The 19,368-nt window shown below is 39.1% G+C and overlaps 2 protein-coding genes across 5 annotated transcripts in view; one reads left to right on the top strand and one right to left on the bottom strand.

Moving 5' to 3' along the window:
* Window positions 1–2,897: 2,897 nt before the first annotated feature.
* Window positions 2,898–7,204, bottom strand: LOC121325150 (DNA repair protein complementing XP-A cells homolog). Its single transcript, XM_041267501.1, has 7 exons — window positions 7,138–7,204; window positions 6,504–6,731; window positions 5,672–5,779; window positions 5,405–5,510; window positions 4,109–4,274; window positions 3,671–3,788; window positions 2,898–3,049 (listed from the first exon to the last, which is right to left on the bottom strand). Exons 2-7 carry the CDS (start codon window positions 6,694–6,696, stop codon window positions 2,898–2,900), a joined length of 843 nt encoding a protein of 280 aa, XP_041123435.1. The 5' UTR covers window positions 6,697–6,731; window positions 7,138–7,204.
* Window positions 7,205–10,368: 3,164 nt separating this feature from the next.
* LOC121323194 (protein transport protein Sec24B-like) overlaps window positions 10,369–19,368 on the top strand; it is a 35,121-nt gene continuing 26,121 nt past the window's right edge. The window contains exons 1-4 of one of the 4 annotated variants that reach the window (XM_041264100.1): window positions 10,369–10,629; window positions 11,877–12,593; window positions 15,424–15,582; window positions 17,900–17,992. In XM_041264100.1, coding sequence (XP_041120034.1) covers window positions 10,539–10,629; window positions 11,877–12,593; window positions 15,424–15,582; window positions 17,900–17,992 — 1,060 coding nt within the window. In that variant the 5' untranslated portion in view covers window positions 10,369–10,538. Of the gene's footprint in view, window positions 10,630–11,876; window positions 12,594–15,423; window positions 15,583–17,899; window positions 18,014–19,368 lie in introns of all 4 variants that reach the window. The other 3 variants (XM_041264094.1, XM_041264109.1, XM_041264117.1) reach the window with 3 other exon arrangements.

Genomic DNA, 19,368 nt, shown 5'->3' with positions numbered 1-19,368 from the left:
GCCATCACAGATTCTACAGAATTCAAACAGATGTATCTATGCTGTGCTGTTTGCTGGGAAGTTCTGTCTCCATAATGTTGACAGGTGTCCCACAAATATGAGTACATGTTACCTATTCTAATTCATTTATAGATTTTTATTTACTTTGTTTTCTGTTATAAGAAAATACACATATACATTAACAGCAATAATTAATATTAATAACCCAGCTGGAATCATCTGCTTTTTATAGCATATTATATATATATATATATATATATATATATATATATATATATATATATATATATATATATACACACACACACACACAGTGGCTCTCAAAAGTATTCACCCCCCCTTTTCAACTTAATATTCTCAGTTGGATTGAGGTCCGGGCTTTGACTAGGCCACTCCAGGACATTGACCTTTTTGTTTTTAAGCCACTCCAGTGTGGCTTTGGCTGTATTTTTGGGGTCATGGTCCTGCTGGAAGATGAATCTTCTCCCAAGTCCCAGGTCTCTTGCAGACTTCATCAGGTTTTCCTCCAGGATTTCTCTGTACTTTGCTCCATCCATTTTGCCCTCTACCTTCACAAGCTTTCCAGACCCTGATGCAGAGAAGCATCCCCATAGCATGATGCTGCCACCACCATGCTTTACGGTAGGGATGGTGTTCTCAGGATGATGTGCACTGTTAGACTTACGCCAAACATAGCGCTTAGCGTTGAGGCCAAAAAGCTCTATTTTGGTCTCATTAGACCATAGAATCTTCTTCCACTTTGTCTCAGAGTCTCCCACATGCCTTCTGGCAAACTCTAGCCAAGATTTGATGCATCATTGTTTTTTTTCAACAATGGCATTCTTATTGCCACTCTCCCATAAAGGCCAGTTTTGTAAAGCACCCGGGATGTTGTTGGCGTATAGTGTCTCCCAGCTCAACCGTGGAAGACTGTAACTCCTTTAGTTGCCATTGGCCTCTTGGGCGCCTCCGACTACTGCCCTTCTCACTGGATACTCAGTTTTTGAGGACGGCCTGTTCTAGACATATTCACAGTTGTGCCATATTCTCTCCATTTCTTAATAAATAATGACTTTACTGTGCTCCGGGAAATATTCAATGCCTTTGAAATGTTCTTATATCCTACCCGAGGTGCTTTTGAAGAACCTTATTCCGGATTTGCTTTGAATGTTCCTTCGTCTTCATGATGTAGTTTTTGTTAGGAAATGTACTAACCAACTGTGGGACCTCCCAGAGACAGGTGTATTTAATCTGAAATCATGTGAAACACCTTAATTGCCTAATTATGTGACTTCTAAAGACAACTGGTTGCACCAGAGCTTATTTAGGTGTGTCATAGCAAAGGGGGTGAATACTTATGCAATCAATTATTTTCTGTTTTATATTTGTAATTAATTTAGAACAATTTGTAGATTTTATTTTTCACTTTGACATTATGGACTTTTTTAGTGTTGATCAGTGGCAAAAAACTCCTAATTAAATCAATTTTGATTCCATGTTGTAACACAATAAAATGTAAAAAAATTCAAGGGGGTGAATACTTTTGAGAGCCACTGTATGTATGTATGTGTGTGTGTGTATATATATATATATATATATATATATATATATATATATATATATATATATATATATATATATATATATATATACTTAACTTGCTTGACAAACCTGGGGGGCAATTAATTCAACTTAAATAAAACGGACGAATGGGCAGTGGAATAAGAAAGGAGCTCCTTTCGTACATTAACTTTACATTCAAAATTTACCAATACAGTAATCAGTAGCCTAGCCTACTACTGTATAAGCAGCGTCTTTGATATTGAAATCTATGTAAATGTAAGGTAAGGAGGTAAAAACTGTTGTTTGATCGGTCTAGGGCTGATATACTGCTGCGTGTGTCTTTTAAAGTAAAGCTTTCCTGCATTGTACAGGTAGTTGTTTAGTATCTGCCAGCTCGGTCTATGTTACACATCGACAGTATGTATTATGATACTGTGCTGTACTCTTGATTCTGTTTTGGGAGTTATTCTTTCACCACCAAGAAACAGTGCTTAGGCAAGTGATCAGTTTTCTTTCAGTCCAAAAGAAAGACCATGATTGCAGCTTCCCTGTTTATTTTTTAAACATGTATTAAAACTAGTGATGCTGCTATCACAATCGTTCTTTTGAATATAATCGCTGGGTGTTTTCCATTGTTGTAGTACCTTGGAAAGCGCCTGCATTTCACTTCAGTGATTGGGTGAGTGAGTGCTGGAGTGATGTGTGCGGAATTAAGGCTTGCTTTTTAAAAGCATTATTTTGTGCCTCGCAAAACTGTTTTTGTGCTTGGCGCATAATTTCAAGCATGGCAGGATCTCACAAATTGTCAGCCTCTCCCACCAAATTGCGCTATGCATACATTATACTTGTGCACAGCACAAAACAGATTGTGGCATGCAAAAAAGTTTCGAATATGGCACATTTTGCACATAACAGCTATTTGCGAAGTGCATAATCCTCTGCGCGGTGCGCATACCTTTCAAATATTTGGGCCAATATCTTAACTTCTTGAAACACACGCACATGGAAAGTGCTATGAGATTCTGTCAAACTGTAAAGATAAATCACTTATTAACCCTACCAATCACAATCGCTAATCTCTAAGCACTGTGACCAACATTTTGGTACTCTCAAGATACGTGTGTGGTTTCTTTCTACTTTTACATTCGGTTGTTGTTATTGCTGTCTTCAGCTATGATGTCTTATATGTATTTAAAAACAAAAAAAAATCAGTACAAATGTTTATTTATTAATTGATGTATTTAACAACATTCACACACACATATATATATATATATATATATATATTTTTAGCATCAAGTTTTGTTACAAATTTAAATTTTTTAAAGTATAATTCATGCACCACATGTGACAGCAAATTTTGTTAATATATGTGTCACTTCTTTCTCAATATATATAGGAACAGAAGTTAGAGAAGCACTTGAATCATGCTTGTGGGAACTTGAGTCCTTTTTCCACAAGCTACTTCTCACAGCTCTGCGAAGTTCTGTTTAGGGAAGAAAGGTTCAATTCCCATTGTACTTTTTTTATGACAAACACAATGTGGTTGTGAAAGCGCAACATTTTAAAAAGACCTTGTTTGAATGCAACAGTGAAACCCATTCACCACTTCAGACATCACATAGCTGTTTTACAAATTTGGCAAGAATTCAGTGGATTGTTCCCAGAAGGGGACGACTTTGGCTAATTGCACTTTGCGTAAAGTGCATTATAAATGCTAGCACTGATGTATTCTGACACAACTGAAGAAAAAATAAGTTTCAGAACCTGAGAAACTAAAATGTAATTTTGTATGAAACTTGCATAACCGTGCCCCCTAAGGAAAATATCACTTTCCTTTTATTAAAACCAGAAGATAGATAAATGTGCCAAAAGAGCTCTGAAAACTTGCTTAGGATATTCTTTAGCAAAAGTTTTACAGACTCTCAGACTGGACATACCGAGGTGTCTGTCTCTTTGCCTGTAAATTGCACTTAAATACTAGATCATATATTTTTGCAAGACATGGGTGGTTCTAATAATATTTACATCTGTGGAAGATGATTTATATGTCACTCCCATACCATACTTTAAGTGTATCCCATCTCAGATGTTTCCATAATCATACCTTTCACCTTCTTGTCAAACTGTTTCTGCTTCCGCTTGTCTCGGGTCTCCTGACGGGATTCTTTAGCTTCCTCCAGGGCGTCCTCACTGCCCCATACTTCCAGAGAGCGTTTCACAACCTACAGGTGGAAACAAAATGGGTCTGTGCATTTACCCAGGTGCTGTATCTTACATTCTAAAAACATATTAGAAGTCATTAAATCTAAATTGAAAAAATAAAAGACAGAAACCTGATATTAACGCACTTATATAGAACCTGTTATGGTTTAAAAGTTTGGAATGCTTTGTCACTGACATTCTGAGTGCAAGATCTACACTCTTCTCAGTGAAATTATAAGTGTAGTTGGTGGTAATAGGTTCCAATTAAGAAGTGACTTGTGACTAATGCACTTCAAACCCAGTTATCTGCCTGAAAATCAGATCCAGGACTCCAGCTCACCTGAAGCTTCAAGTAGAGTTTCATGTCGCCCCAGTGGGAGTTGTGAGGGTTCTTTCGCAAGATGAATTTCAGTATGGGTTCCCTCTTGTCAAGATCGCAGTCATTCAGGAGGTACTCCTGCTTGGCTTCTGTTCGGGTTATCAGCTTGTGTTTGTTCTCATTGTCCCTGAAAGGTCACAAATACAATTGGTTGTAGCACCTTACTTCTAAGGATCCTCTAGAAAATGTTTTTTCAGTTTTATGAAAATGCTTGGGTTTATTGGACCACTTAGGAGACCTGCCATTAAATCTGCCAAGTTACTCATTCATTTTAGAGCTTGAAATTCCTCAGCCTATAGTTTTGCTCTAGATCTTTCTGTTTTCAAACTTTATTTTTACGTAGCAAGGCGTGCTTTTTCTGTCGTAACACTATACTTTTTTTTATATAGTTTACTACACAATACTGACACCCATGTTATAGCCTTAAAGCGTTACTGAAAAGCGTAGGTTTCAAAACACAACCAATTACTTCCCATAGCTTTCTGCTTTGTCATATATATTCCTGAAATGTCTTTTTCCACAGAATTGGGATCGTTTTTATATTTTTATTAACATATCCCTGGTGATAAATCAGTTATGTTAGTTTCACATCTGTTATGCACCAGGTCTTCCTGTCAAAATGTCTTCTAAGTTCACATATGAACTGCTAAAATCCAACCTGTCCAATCAGAAACATTTAATTGGCTCCCTACTCCTGTCAAAGTTCAGCATTTAAAAAAACAAAAGATTTAGTGTGTCCCCCGATTTACTACCAATTTGGAATGCCCAATCTCTTTTCCCCTCACCGCAGCTATTACCCACATGGCTCAATGTTCAGTAAGCACCCTCCAATCCCATGGCCAAGCCAGCTTCCTTTTTCAACCAGAAACTCGGATGTCGGCAAACTACCGACCTCTGGAGGACAAAGTCCAGTTCTCCAGGTGTCCGCCCTTTGAGCTCACTGGGTGCCTGGCCAGCAGGGTTCACTGTAGCGCGCTGAGGAGAAAGTCCCTGCCAGTTTTGCCTCCCCGGGACTCCACGGCAGCGCCAGAGCCAATGCGATGCTCCCTTGAGTCCCCAGCGAAGATCAGCTACCTCACACTACCTAGCCAGGACATGAACTACTGCTATATGACTCACCCTGCGCACCACACGGCAAAGTTCTGCATTTTGATTGGTTCATCTGCCCATCATCTTTGCCAGGATCTTATCTGATCGCTCTGGCACAGGTTCAGTGGGGCAGGCACAGGTAACAAACGGGTAGTACTAGTACTGTACCTGCAGTTGTCACACACAGCTAAATTGAAGCTGTTGCTGAGGTAGGAGTCCATAAATGCTTTGTTGCAGTCCTCACACAGCAAGTAGTCAAACTCCAGCACTGGACCTGCAGTAACAGAAAGGAATACACAGAACTGTGACAACAGTCAAGAGTCCCCTGCATTTATGTTATTTTCTGTACAGACCGTCCCTTCCCAAAACTCCACTTGGCAAAAACAAGCATATGCACAGGGTAATGTTCTCCTATAGTCATTTGAGATGTTGTACCTGGCTTGTGCACCACTTTCTCCACTTCATGCTGCTCTTCTTCCTCCTCTTCTATGAAAAACCCAGCTCCAGTGTCAATCGTCTTTTGAATTTTTGCACAGGTGCCTCCTGGAGTATAATGCAAACAAGACACATTTGCTGTACAGTACTAAGAAAAAAAGCCATCACTGAACAGCATTTTGGCATTCGTGATGTTCACTTTATACACACAATAACAAAATCCACATTTAAGCTGGATCAAATAACAAATGTGGCTCTTGGACCAATTACAGTACTGCAGAATTAATAAAGATGTAAGTTTAAAACACATCAGGTATTATTATGGAAAATGTATATTAACTAAAATATCAGTGCTTTTGTTATAGTACTAAAAACAAACATTACATGGGGGTAGTTCAACTTCGACTGTGGATAACTAAATTTTAGTGCCCAAGTGATAAACACATACTGGTTTACAGTGCCAACAGGTTGTAGGGCCACCATGGCCATTAGGATGGTACTGCTTTTTCATGACAAGTACAACTACAAAGTCATACACAGCCATTCCTCAATAATAATTGCTGCCTCTAATTCTTTAGGTAATGCAGGTCTGTTTTCCAAAACAGCCCGCAGAATTATCTCTTCGTATCTGCATAACAGTATCCTGGGTATAATTTAAAGAGTCTCATTCCAAAGCAGTTTTAGCCATTCCAGTTTTTAAGGCATGCTTAATCACACATATCCTGTACTGGTAACTTACTATTAGGATTCACATGAAAACCTAGAATGGCTTGTTTTTGCTACATAGCAGGTAATTCTTAGTGTTGGTACAAGTCCAGAACACATGCGGTACCTTCGGCTACAGAATAGGGTCTGCTGGCTAGCCTCGCTTGCCGTAACATCAGTGCACGCTGCCTGTTACGTTCAATCTTGGCTCTCATGGTCGCTGAAAGAGGCTTGTTGTTGTTTTGCTCTGGGTCTTCTATTTCGGGAGAGGCGACATCTGGATCAGGTACCGGGTCTGCGGAACTTGTGCTGGGGTCCATTCCTTCTGCCTTCCTGCTCCCTGAAAACAGAAGAACTGAAACAGCAACGCCGTGATATGTTGTATTTCTATTCATTAAATTAGCTATGCAAGTGAGATTCCCAAAGCAGAGCATCTTTTTTGGTGTGTAATGCAATGCAAGTAGTACAATCGATCATGAATCAGCTTTTACGTCTTGCATTTATTTTATTCTAAACTCCTCGTTAATCCGAGCTATACAACTAGAAAGAAGCATGTTTCTAAATGCAACTTTAAATAAATAAATAAATACAAATTACATGTTTCTGAAACACATCAACAATATAGTGAAACCTACGCTACCCTATACCCTAGTCACTGTTTCTGTAACAAACAAACAAAAAATACAACACACATCTCTTTTTTTTAAAAAAAAAAGTATATTGCTTTATTAACAAAACATGAAACCAATTTCATTGTTTACCTTTTGGTGAGTCCCTGCTTTGCCCTCAGCTGCCACGCGCGTTCTTATGACGTCTTTCATAGCTTGTTGCCCAAGTTTCAAATTTTCGGGGACAATGGCAGTGTCTCCACCTAGTGGATAACTGTAAATTCACAGCTACATACTTACAGTACAGTACATTTTGAAAATACAGAAAGAACTTCTTCATAGTTGAGGCTGTACAGCACCACAATATTGTTACATTTTACGCAAAAAAGGTCCCTCTGCCTGTTTACTAACCTTCATTATTTAATAGTTTTCTCAAGTCCACTGCTTAATCAGACATGTCAGGTCAGATTGCTCACATTCAGCTTGCAGTTTTAACCTCTCGCCTTTTGAAACCTGTTTGCAACTGTGAGCCACCTTGTTCCTGCGACCATACCTACTTGCAGCAGTATGAGGTTATACTACTACACCTTAAAGCTCAATTTAGCAAAACCTACACTTAAAACGTTTTTGTTTTATAAAACAGATTTTACAGGAAAAACCTCCAAACAACATTTTTTTCAATGTATAAACTAGCAAACCACCTTAAACATTTAAAAAAATAAAACGGTAAAACACACCCATTAAAATTCTCCCCCAAAAATACAATACATTGCACATTAGTTTTGTAATTTTCCTGTGTTTCCTCATCTATCAAAAGCATGACATCTATATGAAAATGTACATGAATGGAAGCAATATGTTACTCAAGCTGCCTCTCTAGCAGTCTGAAGTTCTCAATGCATCAGATGTATGGACTGTGTAACCACTGCTTTGGAAACGAAAAGCATGTGTATCAATGAGGATACATCAGTGCTGTAGTGGTAAATTAAAACGTGGGTGAACTCCCGTTTGGTGTCAGATAAACATGAGCAGGTACGTTGTTATTGCCCTCAGTGTTCTGCAGGCCTTAGTTATGACCATAGAGGACTAGACCAATAACATGAGAGGCCCTCCTCATGGAAATGTCGACGATTTAAAGAACTGTCCTTTTGTGAATGAATGCTTCTCAGTCTTTTCAGCGGCTCATGGTTCAAGTTGTAGTCTTATTATTGTATTATTTGTTTACAAATATTACACTGAACAAAAATATAAACACAACATGCAACAATTTCAAAGATTTTACTGAGTTACAGTTCATATAAGGAAATCAGTCAATTGAAATAAATTAATTAGGCCCTAACTGGGAATACAGATATGCATCTGTTGGTCACAGATACCTTAATAAATAACAACAAACAAACAAACAAAAAGGTAGGGGCATGGATCAGAAAACCAGTCAGTATCTGGTGTGACCACCATTTGCCTCATGCAGGGCAACACATCTCCTTCGCATAGAGTTGATCAGGCTGTTGATTGTGGCCTGTGGAATGTTGTCCCACTCCTCTTCAATGGCTGTGGGAAGTTTCTGGATATTGGCGGGAACTAGAGCAGGCTGTCACACACGTTGATCCAGAGCATCCCAAACATGCTCAATGGGTGGCATGTTTGGTGAGTGAGTATGCAGGCCATGGAAGAACTGGTACATTTTCAGCTTCCAGGAATTATGTACAGATCCTTGCGACATGGGGCCGTGCATTATCATGCTGAAACATGAGGTGATGGCGGGGGATGAATGGCAAACCACAATGGGCCTCACGATCTCGTCACGGTATCTCTGTGCATTCAAATTCCCATCGATAAAATGCAATTGTGTTCGTTGTCCGTAGTTTATGCCTGCCCATACCATAACCCCACCGCCACCATGGGACACTCTGTTCACAACGTTGACATCAGCAAACCGCTTGCCCACATGACGCCGTACACGCTGTCTGCCATCTGCCCGGCACAGTTGAAACTGGGATTCATCTGTGAAGAGCACACTTCTCCAGCGTGCCAGTGGCCATCGAAGGTGAGCATTTGCCCACTGAAGTCGGTTATTTCGCCGAACTGCATTCAGGTCAAGACCCTGGTGAAGACGACGAACATGTAGGTGAGCTTCCCTGAGATGGTTTCTGACAGTTTGTGCAGAAATTCTTCAGTTGTGCAAACCCACAGTTTCATCAGCTATCCGGCTGGCTGGACTCAGACGATCCAGCAGGAGATGAAGCCGGATGTGGAGGTCTTTGGTTACACGTGGTCTGCGGTTGTGAGGCCGGTTGGACGTACTGTCAAATTCTCTAAAACGACGTTGGAGGTGGCTTATGGTAGAGAAATGAACATTCAATTCTCTGGCAACAGCTCTGGTGGACATTCCCGCAGTCAGCATGCCAGTTGCACGCTCCTGCAAAATTTAAGACATCTGTGGCATTGTGTTGTGTGACAAAACTGCACATTTTAGAGTGGCCTTTTATTGTCCCCAGCACAAGGTGCACCTGTGTAATGATCATGCTGTTTAATCAGCTTCTTGATATGCCACACCTGTAAAGTGGATAGATTATCTTGGGAAAGGAGAAATGCTCACTAACAGGGATGTAAACAAATTTGAAACAAGTATGGAACATTTCTGGGATCTTTTATTTCAGCTCACGAAACACGGGACCAGCACTACATGTTGCGTTTATATTTTTGTTCTGTGTAAATTAGAAATATAGATGTTCTGAACATATACATTTTAAAAATTTTAAAAATGCTACCTTTACAAATATATTCAGAATGTATGCAGTGCCAATAAAATGAACTACAGTACTGCACAGTGTGGACACTAGTTTGTTATAAATGCAGCTACTGTTGTACAATGAAGTAATACTGCAAAATATTTCTGTTTCATAAAAATATTGAATTAGTGGACATATCAGCACAATATTTTTTATTGGTATACCTTGCACTGAACTTAGTGTTTTATTTTGTTTGTAATAGTTATGGAGGTATATGAACATATGTTTAATTAAATACTAGAAAAAAATAATACAATCAAATTAAAAAACAACAAAATAATTAAAAAATAAATAACACAGATTATCTACTGTGCCTTTGCCGTGCCCAAAATTATTATAGTGTTATTCATAGCATAACTCAAACCAATACAGAAATATCCAATTTCTCTTTATTTTTTGGAAAAATAAGGAATACCGATATTATAAAATAATATAATGCAAGAATACTGTTGTACTTTTGTTTTTCTGGTATATGTACAATTTTGTTGGTATGCTTTACGTCTACGACTGTGACCTTTTCTGTCTGTGACTTCTTGTTTCCATCACCGACAGGTGGCGCTGTGAGCGGTGACTTTACGTAATCTAGCGAGAAAAAATATTTAATCGTATAGTGAATACAGCGCGAGTAGGACGGGCAGTTGGAGTCGGTTTCGTTTTTATATAGTGGGCTATACAGGAACTGTGTCACTGGTTTCTGCAGTCTGAACATTCACCTCGGGTGCTTATTAATTTGTTTGTCAAGAACGAATATAAAGTTGAGAAATGTCCGTGCCTGGATTTAATCCGAGCCCTGCCGCCGGTCTCAGCAGACACCCGACGCCAAATGGAGGAGCGGCTCCCCTCTATCAAAACGGTACGAGAGACCGGGGATGCTGAAAGGCCTTGTTCAGAACCTGGTTACGTGTGTGTTGTTACCAAGAGCTGATGTGATGTTCGCTTAACTTCCACTTTAAGGGCATTAACTGTTTTTTGAATACCTGTCACGTATGTCAAAATAAGAATGTGTCATTTTGTGGACTCCGCTGGTAACGTAAAGTGATGGGTGACATGATCAGGCCTTTAATTTTTAATAAAAACACATGCTATGTTTATTTGCACTGTTGTATTTCTCGAAAACAAGCAGCACCACAACAACAAAGAACATATCGATACATTGCAAATTCTTAAAAGTTAAATATATAAATTGTTGTCGCAATACCGTAAAGAACAATTTAATGTGTAGGTTTATGTCTTCGAGCTTTATGCCAAGCAGAGATCTATTAATTATCAAGTCACCGTGAAATACTGAAATCAGGTTTGCGTAAGTCTGAATAATGTTTAAAAAAAGTGAGAAATGGTGTGTTTTGTGTTTAAACTGAATGTGACTTTATTTGGATGTGTTTTATTTTTTTTTGATACGCGAGTTGTTAACCTGAACAAATCTGCAATCTAGGCATGATGTACTAAGCAACTATACTTCCTAGTAATTTTCTTTGACTGGTCTCACAAAGCAAATATAATCCTTGGAATTGATTTGATATGCTATTAGTATGTGATATGGTTTTATGTTTTTTGGGAATTAGAAGGCACTTCCTCTATACACACACACTAAAAATATTTAATTCAAAAGAGCTTGACTAACTCTTTTAGTCAAAAGTTTACATATCCCAGTTTTGCTTTTGTGGATGAGGAAAGCTTTTTTTTTTTTTTTTTAAACAAAAATTCCAAAGTATTCATACCCTTTGATGCTATGATAGTATTGTCTACAAGGTGCTAGAAAGTTAAATATGATAATGCAGAACCTAATTCTAGAAAAGTCTAGAAAATGCTGGATTGTTGGTGAACATTCTTGGAGTATAAAAGGGTTAGGCGTGGGATGATTGCTGTCATTACCAATAAGTCAATGTGGGGAAAAAGTAAATAGCTATCTGACACCTTAGGCAGAAAATGTATATATTGTCATAAAGCTGCAATGAACTCCATTTCAGATCTGACAATTTCATGTATGTAACTTTGAAAACTGTATCAAAACAAAGAATGTTGTCCTTTGGACACTATTTACATCGTTTTTAACCTGTTTGTTTTATTTTTAATAAATGGTCAGCTGTGTTTGTTTTGTAGGCCCAGGCCAGACTTACCCATTGATGCAGTCCCAGGCAGGATATGGCGCACCTCATCCACACTACAACTCGGCTCCAGGACACTATGCCCAGATGCCCAAGAAAGCCCCTCCAGTGAACAATCAGTATGGCATGAACTATTACCAGAATAACAACCAGCAGCCAATGCAGACTACTGCCAGACCGGAAATGGCGCCTGTATTTCGGGCCCCTCAAGTACACAGTAGCAGGCCTCCTGTCAGTTCTCAGGTTGTGGGCCCCACCTCAAATGTCTCCATGTCTTCAGCTAGCCCTTTACATACTGGTCCCCCCCAACCAGGTTCTTACCCTGCCAGCGCTGGATACTATGGCGGTTCTATGCCCTTGGTGGGACCAGCTGGCACCTCAGCTCAGGGATTCCCCCCACTTTCGGCTCTGGCCACTGTGCCCAGTGCACCCAACTCTGCTTATCCCACTGTCTCCTTCCCTTCTGCACCTGGGAGTAGTCAATATGGCACACTGCCTTCCTCCCAGACTTCTGCTGCTAGTCATAACTTAGTTGGTACTGGACCTACTCCTAGTAGTGTGTCAACAGCCCCCCGAGCACCTCTCCAGCAGGTTTCTTTAGGACACAGCGTTACTTCCTCGTGGCCCTCGTCTGCTGCAGTGTCTGCTCCACCAAGCTACAGTGGAAACTTTCCTGGGACCATAGCTGCCATTAACAGCAAGGCAAATACAGGTAAATGTCAGTTCCGGAGAAGTAAAAACAAAACTTATTTTAAATTAATTGTAGATCACAAAATAGTCCCATAAAATGTCGCCGCCATGCACATCAAACCATTTTATAGGTCTCAAATGTGCAGTTTTGAAAGAAACACATGTTGTAGCAAACATGTATTTTCAATTTCGAACATGATACCTGGTGCTTCTGTAGGTTAAAGAAAACTGTTCACAAGCCAAGTCTTGTACTTCCTTGTGCAATTCACCTGTCGAGTAAAATTGTCAGCGCCCCTTCACTGGCTTCTATCCTGTCAATAACCAATCAGTTGCTTCCCCAGTTGACTGATATGCCTTGACCCAGAAGACGCTTCTGAAGTGAAATGACCCAGGGAGTGAAAGTGCAAACAGATAACACAAGAAAGGCATAGAAGCTGAGAGCTTCCTTTAACCTAAAGTAGATCCAAAAATCACGTTTTAAAATTAAAATAACATGTTTATTATAAAACTGTATATTCGAGACCAGGGCAGTTAATAGAAGTGCAAAATGGCTAAAATTTTGAGGAATTATTTTGTTAGCTACAATTACTTTAAGAGGTCTGTTAAATACACAGACATTTAGACACCTATTTTTATTAATTAGGACAAATATGTTTGCATATTGTTTCAGAGTTATGGTTAATAATCCAATATAAGATCATTTTGTATGGCTAAACATAAATGGTATGTTCAGTGTCACAGTGGGGTCATTATACAGGGGTGCAAATCATTTAGAAAATGAGTGCTAAATTGTTTTGAAGGTTTAGCACCAGAGCTCCTACTTGTGCTAAATTAAAATTCGGTTCGATTGTTTTGTGGATGAGTGTGGGTGGATCATGTGCAGGAGCGCCCCCAGAAATCTTTCAAATGGTACGCAAAACTGAACCACATGACATCCCATCTCACACCGATAACGACTGCATCAACATGCTATAATGTGTTTCAGCCTATCGGAGTGCTACATTTTTGTTCTTTCCTGAGTTTCACAGCACCTACACTGTCATATGTTGCATTACCGTTTCCCTTTCTAAAAATGTATATACACAGCGTACAGCCATCGAGACAGAACAGCAGCTACAGTGACTGCAAAATAGTCTACAACAATAAAAGGTATAAATAAATAAATTTGAAATACAGACTTCAACTAAGGGAAAAACTAGCTCACAAATCTGTTATGCTGGTTCAATTTCTAATCATTACTGTCACAATCACTACAACTAATGTAATCATTACTTCCCACTGAAGCGTGGCGTATAAACAAATTATTAGTTTTTTTTATCTTGCACGTGACAAAACAGGCAGTTAAAAATAAACGATCAATAATAATAATAATATTAATAACACAACTTGATTGATATGTGTTAATGATTCGGAAATGTATTATTCATTTTAATATGACCTTGATCAAATTAATGTTCAAGTTAAACTTGTATAAATGTGCACTTACCCTGCTCAATCAAGCTATTTTCGGCACTTAACTCCACCACCCTGGGGCTCCCGGGTGGCGCATCAAGTAAAGGTGCTCCGCATGGAGAGCAGGATGTGCCCTATAGCCTGGACATAGCTGGTTCGAGTCCAGGCTATTCCACAGCTGACCATGGACAGGAACTCCCAGGGGGCGGCGCACAATTGACCGAGTGTCGACCTGATAAGGTTTTGGGTCATTGTTATTCATGCTATTTAAAGGGAGATGGCTCCTTCCTTGTCAGAATATCTATTGTGCTCTGAGGAAGACCTACGGATTGAAACGCATAAGCCATTGTTGTGGTTTTTAATATGTTTAAATAAAGACTATTGCGTTTACTGAAAATTCCTTTGTGCTGTGGACTTAATTGAAACAGGAGCTGCTGTCTTCATTTGTCCTTCGATGGAATTTCTCACTGGAGGAGATTTCTAATTACCTGTGTCCCAGGACGAGGCACTCTGGATTTTCTAAACTGTTTTTGAATACTTTTGTAGCGCCTGCACCTGCATTTTCGACACCAAGTTATTTATTTATTTATTTTTCTCTCATCGTTGCTGTTAAAAGTGGGTGGGCAGTGCCCGTTGGCCCACCCGTCTCCAGCGCCTATGTTGTGCAGTTGACGGTTACATCTTGCGAGTGATTAAATAACTATGAATTACTGCCTACAATAATTAATATACTCGCATACAAACGTGGTCTTCACCAAAGACCCAATTTAAAGAGTAAGGTTCCCTGTAGCCCTCGAGATGAAATTGTTAGCTAGGTGGCTACATTTATTTTTAATGAGCAGTGGGGGAAAACCCCACTTCAGCAAGTACAGTAGAATCTTGCAGAACTGGTGGATGCTGAATCTACTAGGTTGTATACTAATGAGACAATACAAAAGAAAAATGCTGATTTTTTTTTCCAAGAAAGCTGGGGGACTTTGTATCATTGTATTTGAATATATGAAGGATCGCCTTCGCATAACATGAAAAGGATTGGTATTTGTTTGGATCTGTCTGTAATCTGCAACTATGCAAGCCCATCAGTGTTACCACTTCAATTCTTCAGCCATGCATAAAGCACTGTTTACTGTTCACTTAGTCCAATCTCTCAGTTCTATACAAAGTAAACTGAATCTGTATTATAGTTATAGGGTTCGTAATAAGGACAGTAGCGGATTGTGATGTTAATGGATAATAAGTGAGAGAACACATAACAGGCAAACAAAGGTTTTGTAATATTCTACTTGAAAATTAATACATGTATACATTTGTGACAAATTAATCTACTACTGTGATCTTCCAGTCTTTTGGAGAACCAGCTGGTAGGATCTACCCCTAATCCATCTTGCATCTCATTTTAGTCCCACCTTCATCTGCTAACCATCTTGACCAAAGCTGTCAGCCTCCTTGGAATCGCACATTTGGAGCAGTTCATCCTACAGCTGGCAGCCCTGCACCTGGGAGACTAGCTACGGTCACCCCAACTCCACCTGTCTCTGCTTCCCTAGCACAGCATGAAGGTAAGGGATAACGCTGAGCATGCAGAGCTGCCTGACACAAGCCAAGAAACAATCCAGAGGAATACAATAAGGCTTGTTAGCTAGCTGTGGAGGCGTAACCTGGACGTGGTACATCTTCCAACACAGAAGTGTGGTTTGTAAGGGTAGTGGGGTTGTTTTGTGCTGCTCCCTTAATAATAAAAATCCATTGTACATGGTCAGAGAAGAGGAGGAGTCTGGATTTCCGTTGCACAGAAACTTGACTCCCTGTTAATGGAATATTTAATATATCATTTTTTGCACTGAAAACATGTACAGCACAGCATGGCATTGAAAAAATAAATAAATACACTGTCAGATTCAGGCAACCGATGATGATTAATGTTCTCAAGAATCATTCCTTCTTCAGGATTAATTTTGAAAATATTGAGCATTGAATTCATTCACGCTAATGTACATTGTCTGATATCACAAATGGAGTTTAGAAAAAGGGGCATTCAGAACAGAAAATAGGAGACACTTTTTTACACAGAGAATTGTGAGGGTCTGGAATCAACTCCCCAGTAATGTTGTTGAAGTTGACACCCTGGGATCCTTCAAGAAGCTGCTTGATGAGATTTTGGGATCAATAAGCTACTAACAACCAAACGAGCAAGATGGGCCGAATGGCCTCCTCTCGTTTGTAAACTTTCTTATGTTCTTATGTTCTTATATCTCAACCTATCAGGCTTCTGCCATTTTGTTAGTCAGAATTGCAAAAAGAGCCAAGTACCTTTGTAGCCACCCCACATTAATTCTGAACACCAGTGCAGTGTGTAGTAGTAAGCTAAATTTGGATTAAACTCAGAGTCTGAAAAAAAAGATATTGCAAAGTGGATTATGTTTAAAATAAAGTACACTGCTGTATAGTAAAACATACATTATTGTACACTTCATGCATAAAGGTCAAAAGGATTCAAGGTCAATAGTGAGGGCTGCAGTATTATTCTTTAAGTTAATGGATGAGTGTAAGAAGCACAAGTGTCTCTTTGTCATCAAGACTCGATGCAATACAAAGTATCAAAGTGATGGTTTATGCTAGAATGAATGTCTACCACTGCAGACTGAGGAGAGGTGCTGTTTAGGGTTGCATGCAGCATTAACACAGCATGTGTTTAGTAAGCGAGCACTTTCTCACTCTGGGGCAAATCTCTTTAAATTGCTTGTGTTTATATCAGCCACCATGAAAACCAATTAAGATTCCAGTGTATATAATGTAATTGACTGGGCATAAACAGAGTTACATAGGGGCTATTTCATGCTGATTTTTGATGACAAAAAATAAACAACTTGTTTTCTGTTGATATTTAATTGTAAATATTATGTAAAAGTCATTAAGAAAACCCTGTAGGTTTTACAGATGTATTTCTTAACTTTTTCTGTATCTTGTGTTATAAAAATTCAATTGATGCATTTCTTTGACATGATTACAATTGTTTGGATGTTTTTATTAACGCATCCTGCAGCCGAAAGTTGCAAAGAATAATTTGTGAAATGCATTCAGTTTGATTCCCCTGGATGTAAGTAAATATCAAAACGATGATTATGTTGAAAAATATGTACTGCAAAGTGATGCATTTGTTGTTGCAGTACGGGGTGTGCTGTAACATTTTAATTAATCTATCAAATGGTTGTGTGTTTTATTTTTGAACTTCAGTACACTTCACAAAGCTATTATTATTATTATTATTATTATTATTATTATTATTATTATTTTTGATGCTTATTCAAATGTATAACACTCCTGTAAACAACAAGTTATAACAGTTTGTGAATATAACACTTTAATTCTTCAAAACATATTTTAAAAAAGCCTTCTGTTGTACTAAAGTTCCTAATTTTCATATTAAACACATTGTACACATACATTAGAGAATATTTATAAATGGGTCTATACAGCACTGAGTGAATGATGCTGTTCAAACACATTTCAGTTGTGAAATAAGCTAGAATTGAAGCTCTGAATTTAACCCACAGTGTGCATTCGTCTTCCACAAAACTATACCACAGACTTCTGCACAATTGACACAGGGAACTGTTGCAGACAGCCTTGTGTGCTATCCCTGCTCTTTGAGTAAATAGTACTCAGTACTGCCAATTCAGTATGAGCACCACATTTCATCAAATAATAATGAAAACATAGATACAAAGCTGCCTTTTGTTAGATGCATGCTCTGTATTCTGTGTCTCTCTCCCTATCTTCTAGTAAGTAGTACTTCAGTTTGAATGATTTGGTTTGTGATTTCTGATCTTGCCTGCCTGGCTGACAGTTGTTGTGTTTGTGCTCTCCACTCCACAGGCATGCAGTATGGAAATGTTGCTAATAGTTCTGCTAGCTCTGCACCAGCTCCCTTGTCATCGAGTTCTGATGATGAGGATGATGACGATGAGGGTGAGGAGGATGAGGAAGCAGGTCTGCTTTAAATTTCGAGCCGCCCACCTCCATCCCTTTTTACCATCCCTGTTTTTATGCCCAACTTCACTTTTTTTTAACCCAGCTTTCATTTATGCAGCAAAGATGAATAGGGTAATGTCAGAGGTTCTCAATCTGTAATTTTTTTTCAATTTTACCTAAAAATGTTCCTTGAGAAATAGGTTCTTATTGCAGGGTCACACCATCTTGGATTGTTTTTTTTTTTGTATTTCAAACAGACCTATGCATAGATCTGTTTTAAATACCAATACTTAATATAAAAGCAATACTTAAATTTTTTTTTTTAACCTTGCTATGGAAAACATGACGGTCCGATAACTTTTTATTTATAACTGATTAATCACCCTATTCAACTTTAAAACATATTTATTTAATCATTTTTGCACCCCAAACTTTGCATGACAGACTCATCTCCCTTAACCTCTTTTCACATTTCAGGTATGCCATTATTCTCCTCCAATAACCATAGGAACAATAAAGTTGAATTTGGGTGTGATTCATTATTTTTATGAGAATCTTTTCTTTCTTTTACAGTAAACAATGCATTTGTTGGCAGAAGCATATGGGCTAAAACATGGCATGGCTAAACTTGTTTCTGTTGCTCCCCATTTATTTCCAACTGTGGGATTTCTTTTTGTTTAAACATGGCAGACTCTTATTTATTTTTTGTTTTATCCCCTGCACTAAAGTAAACCCTCGGTTACAGGTGTATAGCAGAAGTGGTTGTATGTGTGTACGCCCATACATATGTACAGCATACTTTACACTTCTCCTTTTGTCTGGAGTGCAGCTTATCCAATTGTGATGAAAATTGGTAAACATTTTTGACAGAATTAATTGATAGTGTGTTTACCTCTGCCTGGGCTAACAAACTGGGCGGCGGACCTCTCAAGAGTTCTCAGCGCCTCATAGTTGAGGTGGCGAGCCTCATTTTGGGAGAAGTTTGGGAGAGCAGAGATAATGTCTTTGCTTCCCAGGATTTGACCCACTGTCCCCTCTGATTCTCCATAATAGGGAGCGGGGACTCACTGGTGGTAGATTCCTTGTCACACCAGTGGCCAATACAACTGTTATTTGCCTTCCCACCACTTGCCCTGCGCCCTCTGATTTTCACCAGACCCAGGCAGGATCTGGCCATGGTGTTCCGAGTAGCCCCTTATTGGCCCAGGAGACTGTTTTTCAATCCTGATGCAGCTCCTGAGTGGCCAGCCGTGGAAACTGCCAAAGCGCCGCAACCTGCTCAGTCGGGCACGGGGGACTGTATGGCATTCCGACCCATCGAGTCTGCAGCTCAGGGTCTGGCCCCTGAACTGCTGCATTTGAACAGTCTGGTT

The sequence above is a fragment of the Polyodon spathula genome, chromosome 1, assembly GCF_017654505.1.
Source record: "Polyodon spathula isolate WHYD16114869_AA chromosome 1, ASM1765450v1, whole genome shotgun sequence".
Taxonomy (NCBI): Eukaryota; Metazoa; Chordata; class Actinopteri; order Acipenseriformes; family Polyodontidae; genus Polyodon; species Polyodon spathula.
This window is presented reverse-complemented; position numbering and strand designations above follow the sequence as displayed.

Excerpts from the sequence above, each read along its gene's own strand:
- LOC121325150 (XM_041267501.1), bottom strand. The coding sequence starts at position 6,696 with ATGGACCCCAGCACAAGTTCCGCAGACCCGGTACCTGATCCAGATGTC. Across the intron at positions 5,511-5,671 it reads GAAAGTGGTGCACAAGCCAG|GTCCAGTGCTGGAGTTTGAC; the intron begins GTACAACATCTC and ends CTGTTACTGCAG. Across the intron at positions 3,050-3,670 it reads GTTTGACAAGAAGGTGAAAG|AACTTCGCAGAGCTGTGAGA; the intron begins GTATGATTATGG and ends TTCCCTAAACAG.